Source organism: Cimex lectularius, unplaced genomic scaffold (assembly GCF_000648675.2).
Source record: "Cimex lectularius strain Harlan isolate CLEC.00 unplaced genomic scaffold, Clec_2.1 scaffold41, whole genome shotgun sequence".
NCBI lineage: Eukaryota > Metazoa > Arthropoda > Insecta > Hemiptera > Cimicidae > Cimex > Cimex lectularius.
Window position 1 is genome coordinate 424,054 of NW_019393011.1, and position 7,514 is coordinate 431,567.

The window sequence follows — 7,514 nt, forward strand, 5'->3', positions numbered from 1 at the left end:
AAACGAAGTTTTATACGTCTTTAAATTACACGAAATGGCATAAACCTGTCCTCCGAAAATAAATTAAAAATGGAGATATAAAATAAAACTTTTGACAAGCTTTTGTTTTGATTTCATACTTATTTTGCTCAGTTGTAATGACATAAAATCTAAACATTATTGATATAGTCTAAAAGCAAAAAAATAATTTTTTTCTAAGCCTTTAAGCAATTGCCTTATTTTTTGTTTTTCTTTGTATCTGCTTATTTTTAACAAAAACGTCTTCAGGGATTCCTCGTAGAAGTTCCCTATTTTTATTTAAATTTTCTATTAAATTTCCTTTATTTATTTTACTACGTTCACTAATTTTATAATACAATAAGTTCAGTTTTTCTTTGTGATTAATAACATAAACATTTATTAATTGTGCCTCTATGTCTATTTCTAACATTGAGTTAGATGGATGGAAGTGGATACTATTATTGTAAGCAATGAGTGCGTATTTTTTTTTTTTTTTTGATCTGATTGAATCTTTTTGTAAATTTCCTTATTATTTAATAACCTAATATGTTCTATAAGAGTGAAATCTTTCTACTGGTCCATTAGTCTGGATGCTGTGAAGAAATAAAGTGAATTTTGATCTTGTTCAAACTGGAATTAAACTCAGGGCCGTTATCCGTGATAACCTGCTGAGGAAGACCATGATGAGCAAAGTAATTCATTGAGGCGTTAACAATTTCTAACCTATGAGAGGAGTTTAACGGGTATACTTGTGCATATTTTGAGAACGTGTCGATTATTGTAAGGAATTTGGAATTTTCCAGAGTTAGCTTATCAATATGAATGGAGAAAAGTTATGTAGATGTTGGTGTGATATTATACTGGATCTTAAGAGGGTGATAATACTTATCATATTTTGATAGTTGGCATATCTCTCAACGATTAATAAATTCCTGCACAGATTTTTTCTGGTTAAGCCAAAAATATTTTATTTTTATTTTCTCAAAGGTTTCCTGGATTCCTGATTCGTTTTGCCCTCGTGATAGTTCTTAATTGTTTTATGGTCTCTTCCTCTATCGTAACATCAACTAGTTTCTCCGTAAATTAAGTAAATTTTATATCAGACTATTTAAAATTTATTTGCATTATTCTTGTAAATTTTTTATAAATATCATTTTCAAAGTATATATATTCCATGTTTTATGTTTGCATTAATGTATTCTTTAATGAAAGATATTACTTCGTTTTCAAAATTTTCTTCGGAGAATTCAACAATTATTCCTGTTTTACTGTTGAATAGATTTATTATTGTCTTCTTCGGGTTACATTTGACAAGAGATATTTGAATTTGATTCACACAATTATTTATCGGACTTTCCTGTATTTCCTTCCGAATTTGAGTATCTCGTTTGTTGTGAATCTTCGTCGATAATGAGTCTGTTTTCATTGAAATTATTTTCATCTATGTTTATGAATGTGGAATCATTATCTAAGGAGTTAGGACAGTTTAAGATTTTTCTTTCGGGAGAATCTAAATGTCAGACATGTCCTTGTTTTCCTTTTTAAACATCTTGTCATAGGTTCTGTCAACTGCGCAAAATTTTTGATGGACTTTCTATAGTATCCTAACAGTCCGAGGAAGCTTTTTATTTCTTTTTGTATTCTGGGTAAGGGGTAATTTTTTATAGCGTATATTTTATCCGGATTTGGCTTCACTCGGTGTCACCAAATGCCTTAAATATGCTACCTCTTTACGAATTCTGTTTTATCAGGTTGGATTTTGAAGTTATATTTTCTCAACCGTTCATAAACTAATTTTAACCTTGAAATATGCTCTTCTAAACTTGTACTGAATATTATGATGTCATCTAAGTAACATAAACATGTTTCATTATTTATTCCCCTCAGAATATTGTTCATAACTCGTTGAAAGGTAGACGGACTATTTTTCAGGCCGAACGGTATCCTTAAAAATTCATAATGACAAGTTTCTTTAGAGAAGGCCGTTATTTCAATGCTTTCCGGACTCATCTCGATTTGAAGGAATCCGGAAGCTAAATCTAGTGTGGTGAAATATTGGGACCTGCTTAATTTATCTAATATATCATTAATATTGTGGAGAGGGAATTTGTCATATATTGTTTTTTTTTTTTTTTTTTAATTTAAATTTGGAAAGTCTATTGCCACACCCTGTTTTACCTGATGCATCGGTTTTTTTGGGACTACCCAAAGTGAGCTCTATGGCGAATGTGATGGTCTAATTATCTTTTGATTATTCTGATCAAGAAAGCCGGTATACCGCCTCATCACGCTGATTCATATTGTCCGATATCTTTGGTATCATGTGTTCAAAAAACCAACGAACGCATTTTAAAAACGCATCTAGAGTGGTGGGCTGAAGGAAACGGTAAATTCCCTATGTCCCAGTACGGGTTCCGGAAAAACAAATCAGTAACCGATTCGCAATTATCGTTGATCACAGATGTTCAATTGGCTCTTACCAACAATAAGTCGGTGTTGGCAGTCCTCTTGGATGTGAGCGGAGCTTATAACAGTAAATACTTTTCTCCTTGGTTCTAAGTTGCATAAAATGGGTTTGCCAAAAAAGTTCATCAGAAACATCACAAGTTTAATCATTGATAGGAAGCTCTATTTCAAAATTAATGACACCTTGATAGATCCTAGAACCTCCTATAATGGCCTTCCACAGGGTGGAATTCTTAGTCCCATCCTATATTCTTAGAAATGATGAATGATGGAGTGAGTGCGGTGTTCAATCTTTTTTTAAAAAGATAGTTCCTACTCACAGTAAGTTGTTTTGCAACGATCCGGATTTCGATCCTTTTAGCTCATCATCAGGTTGAAGGACTTCTACAACCACGTCTCTCGACATGAATTGCCAAAGTGAACCGCTGATACCTCCGCCAACGCGACGTCCCAATTATCAGCTGATTTTTTTAATGACGCTCAATTTNATATTTAATTAATTTGTTCTTTGATTTGAAAAGATTTTTTTCAAAATTATCCATGAATATTTCAGCACAAAGTGGGGATAATGGAGACCCCATTGGTAACCCTTTCATTTCGTAAAATTTATTATTGAATTTGCAATAATTAGATAGTAGGCATATATTTAAGAGGTTTCTATTATGTATATCATTTTTTACAAATTCGTTAATAGAATTTTCGGTCCTATATTCTTTGTACGTTTCTGATCTACCTTCTATTTTGCCGGACTGGATCCGAATCATACAATACGCGGACGACATTTGTCTCTATGTCATTGAAGATTCTTTAGCAATGTGCAAGAACAAGCTTGTGGAGTTTATTCCGAATTTAGACAAATGGCTCGAAGGGAACGGTCTGACGATATCGGACTCTAAATCGGTTATATGCCCGTTTACCCGTAAAAGAAAAATAGACTTACCGAATGAAATTAAAATGGGCATTCACAAGTTCCCTGTCAAAAGACAAGTTAGGTTTTTAGGTTTAAACATTGACCGCAAACTTTCGTGGACGACACACATTAATCTTGTCTTAGCCAAATGCGAAAAACTATAATGTTCTTTGTAGACTTACCGGCGCCAGATGGGGGGCAGATCCACAAACTGGCCCACTATTTTATAAATCAACCATTAGATCCGTTGTCGACTTCGGCTCATTATTTTACTGCCAAGGTTCCAATTCCACATTAAACCAAATACAAATGTTCTGTCACAAGTGTTACAGACGTATCCTCGGAGCTCTTCCAAGTACCCCAATCATATCACTTTCCGCTGAATCTTCAGAACCCCCTCTGCACTTAAGAATCGAAAAATTAGCAATTAATAAAATCATAAATATTTTTTATTCCGACAGTCCTATTTTGCCTAAGATCACAGCTTTGGTTGAGGTAGTCCTAACAGAAAAGTTCTGGTTGAAAAAAAAAATGCCTCCTATAGTTTCAGCCTTTTTAACGGTCATTCCTGAGATACGTTCAATGTATTCTCACGAGCTCTCCCCTACTCTTCAGTTAGATTACTGCAAAGCCCTACACATTCCACATACATTTTATTTTGAAGACCATTCAGAGTGTCATTCTCCAGCAGTGAATGTAATGTTTCTGGAAGACGTGAATCGGCTGTTCCCTGGACATCATCTGGTCTTTACTGACGGGTCGGTGCTCGGAGGAAATGTAGGGTGTGCTTTGTTTGACCCTTCTCTCAAGGTTTCAAAAAGCTATCGGTTGCCTGATACGGTCTCTATCTTCACTGCTGAGTTATTTGCCTTGATTAGAGCCCTTGATTATCTGAGGACGCTAGATGACAACAAATTTTGCATTATAACAGACAGCAAAAGTGTCATCGCCCAAATAGAAAACTTCCACCCAAACTCCAAATGCGATTATTTAATAACGGAAGTAATAGACAAGGCGTTTAACTTCAAATCGCAAACTAAAACTGTAGTCTTTTGCTGGAGTAGGGGTATAAAGAGGTACGAAATCGTGGACTTGTTAGCTAAACGAGCAACAAAGGACGGGGATTTTATTGACATCAAATTGCCAAAGTCTGACACCAAACGTTCCCTAATTAATAAATGGGTACAAGCCTGGAGCATTTGGTACAACAGTGGTTCGGCGGGGTCATTTTATCGATCATTGTTTCCGGAAATAAATATCGCTCCATGGTTTTCGACAGAGTACGGAAGCCAAAAATTTTTTTTCTGCCTCAACGCGCTTAAGAACAAATCACGGCATTTGTGGATCTTACCTACATCGAATTGGTCTTAGGCCGTCGCCAAATTGCTCCACATGTGATGAGCCAGAGAACATGAGGCACATTGTCTTTTTCTGTCCTCAATATGGGCCGTCGGGGGGAGGAGTGGAGTGCTCAGGGCGCCTTTTGCCCCGGGTTGCGGGGAGGATGTGGACTTTTCCACAGCGCTGTAAAGCGTGTAAGTGGTTTTTATCTATATCCTCCCAATGCACCCGTAAGAGAGGGCGGAGTTCCCAATTGTAAAAAAAATAAGTCAGGGTGGTCTCTTCCCGGGGGTTTCTTTGGTCGGCTCGCGCGGGTCGGGCGGGTGGTGTCGCTGGCAACACGGGACACTGGCCGTATGCATATAAGCAAAGCCACACAAAAAAAAAATCTTTTGCTTCTACATTTCTTCTACTTGAGTCTCAACTTCTTTTTTATGAATTTTGGGATAACGATAATTTTTAGAATAGATTGGAATTTCATCCTTGGTTCTTAATGAATGATTAATCTGATTTTTAAAGGACAGATCACTTCATTCTATATAGAAAATGTCTACATATTCCTTAATCAAGCCCTTCAATTTTTCTATTTCCTCTCTATTCAAAAGATCAATACCGAACTTTGAAAAGTCGACCACTTTATTATCTTTTGCTCTAAATGTATTACTATTATTAATTATTCAGAAATCGTGAGATGCGGTCTGGTGTGATGTAGGTTTCAGAAAAACATTTTCTTTATCGTGCCAACGTTTCGATCTTTATTGAGATCATCTTCANTGCTTGGTAAGACACTATTATATATCCAGCATGATTTATACTAAATAGGCGTAGTTGAGCGGATGAACGAATCTGTGTATGATGGCTGCTCATGATATCCACCAGTTATCACGGGAAAGTATTTAGAAAAGCCGGTTGAATGCATTAAAGGAGGATTGAAGTGTTTAGCTATGTAATCGAAACAAAGTGAATTCGAGTGTGAAGAGCGTTAAGAGAGTGAGGGGAGTGGAAGAATCACAATATTATCAAGCGGCGCTCACTCCTCTCCAATGCCGATTGTCACTCGGAGGATTAGTCGTGTCGTGGGGCGATAACGGTTTTACCCATTCTCCCATGACCATCGACCATACGCTCTCGACAGATCGAATCTAATGTGTTTATCTCTAATTAATGTCCTACCCCGACCTTTATCACAGCAATTAAATGCTCATCCCTTAAACGAACACCGACCGACAGCTGCAACAATCCGGTTTCGATTTTATTTTATTCCTGCACTGCCTACGCACCTGCCACTATGCCGTGTGCAAAAACATAAAAACAGACAATGTTTTGTTTTCGTAAATGTTATTTCATAATTAAATCGTTTGAATAAATCTACATTCGAGGTAAAATAGGGGGAACTAGCAACTTTTTCTCGTGATAAAATGCAATGTGGTCGTTTCCGACGTTTTTGTCTGTTTTCACTTTGTAATTTCGTCGTTACCGAACATTTTGGTGAGCCGAAACGTGTCCGAAGGACCAAAACAGTGCGGATTGGCATAACAGGAAGTCCCAAAATAATCAGACTTCAGGTTCATCACCCAGCAGACGACCTTCAGCTTGGTTGTGTCGTTTTTTGCACTAAAGACTGATAGTTCTATAAAAGAGGGAGTGAATTAAATAGGTTCTAGCTTGTTGATCAAAATACACAACCAACCAGTGTTGACGATGATGTGTTTGACTTTTCTCATGGGATAATTTTGTACAACCCAAGACAGAATTAATGAAAGAAATAGGGTTTGCCCAAACATCTTGTACTTCATTTAGGAACTGGCTGGCGCACTATGGAAAGGGTTCCGTCTTGCAGCAATGAGAATATTTCTGTCCTCCCTTAGCGTTGTAATGCGCTGAGATTCACTACCAGTCCTCCTATTGACACTTCCAGTCTCTCGGAATCGGTCTAAAGCCCGGGGAACCACGCCCTGAGACACGTCAACTGCGATATCCACTTTCCGGTGACCTCCATGACTCATCCTCACAATGACATTGCCAACTTCTAGCTCAAGATGATGTCTTTCCATGGTTAAAGATAATACAACTGGATTGAAATGGAGAAAAGAAAAGGTGTTTCTTTACAAAGTAATCTTCATGTTTACTATTGTTAAGAAAATCCATTATTAAAAATTAAGGATTAACTTTTTTTTAGAAATGATGAATGATGGAGTGAGTGTGGTGTTCAATCTTTTTTACAAAGATAGTTCCTAACTCACAGTAAGTTGTTTTGCAACGATCAGGATTTCGACCTTTTAGCTCATCATCAGGTTGAAGGAGTTCTATAACCACGTCTCTCGACATGAATTGCAAAAGTGAACCCGCCGATACCCCCGCCAACGCGCCGATCCAATGAGAAGATGGTTTTTAATGCCGCTCAATTTTGAACGTGCGAAAAGCGGGAATTATAACACAAGTAAATATTAAAATAGTAAATACTCTAAGAATTATTATTATTATTATTATTGGGGCTTCCGACATCTTGGTCATTTCAGCCCCCAACTAAATCTATATTCTATTTACACTTTCAAACACTACATTCATACACATAAATACATCCATACAGTACACTTATTCCGTTTGGTCGGTGGAGTACTTGATATTCCTCCACCGACCTATACTCAAACTAATCTAGATTGGGGTTGATGGAGTACTTTTATAAATATTCCGCCATTGACCCCGAACACACACTCATACGCTCTCAACGTTCGAGGGGCGATGATGACGTTATATTTCACCTTCACCCCTCGCCATTCACGCTAATAAATACATG

General features: G+C 36.9%; 1 protein-coding gene across 1 annotated transcript in view; it reads left to right on the top strand.

Annotated features, from left to right (window-relative positions):
• The first annotated feature begins 2,397 nt into the window (after positions 1–2,397).
• LOC106665319 overlaps positions 2,398–7,514 on the top strand; it is a 9,187-nt gene continuing 4,070 nt past the window's right edge. Inside the window, exons 1-2 of the mRNA XM_024229799.1 lie at positions 2,398–2,533; positions 3,161–3,385. Of these exons, the coding sequence (XP_024085567.1) occupies positions 2,398–2,533; positions 3,161–3,385 (361 nt within the window). The remainder of the gene's footprint in view (positions 2,534–3,160; positions 3,386–7,514) is intronic.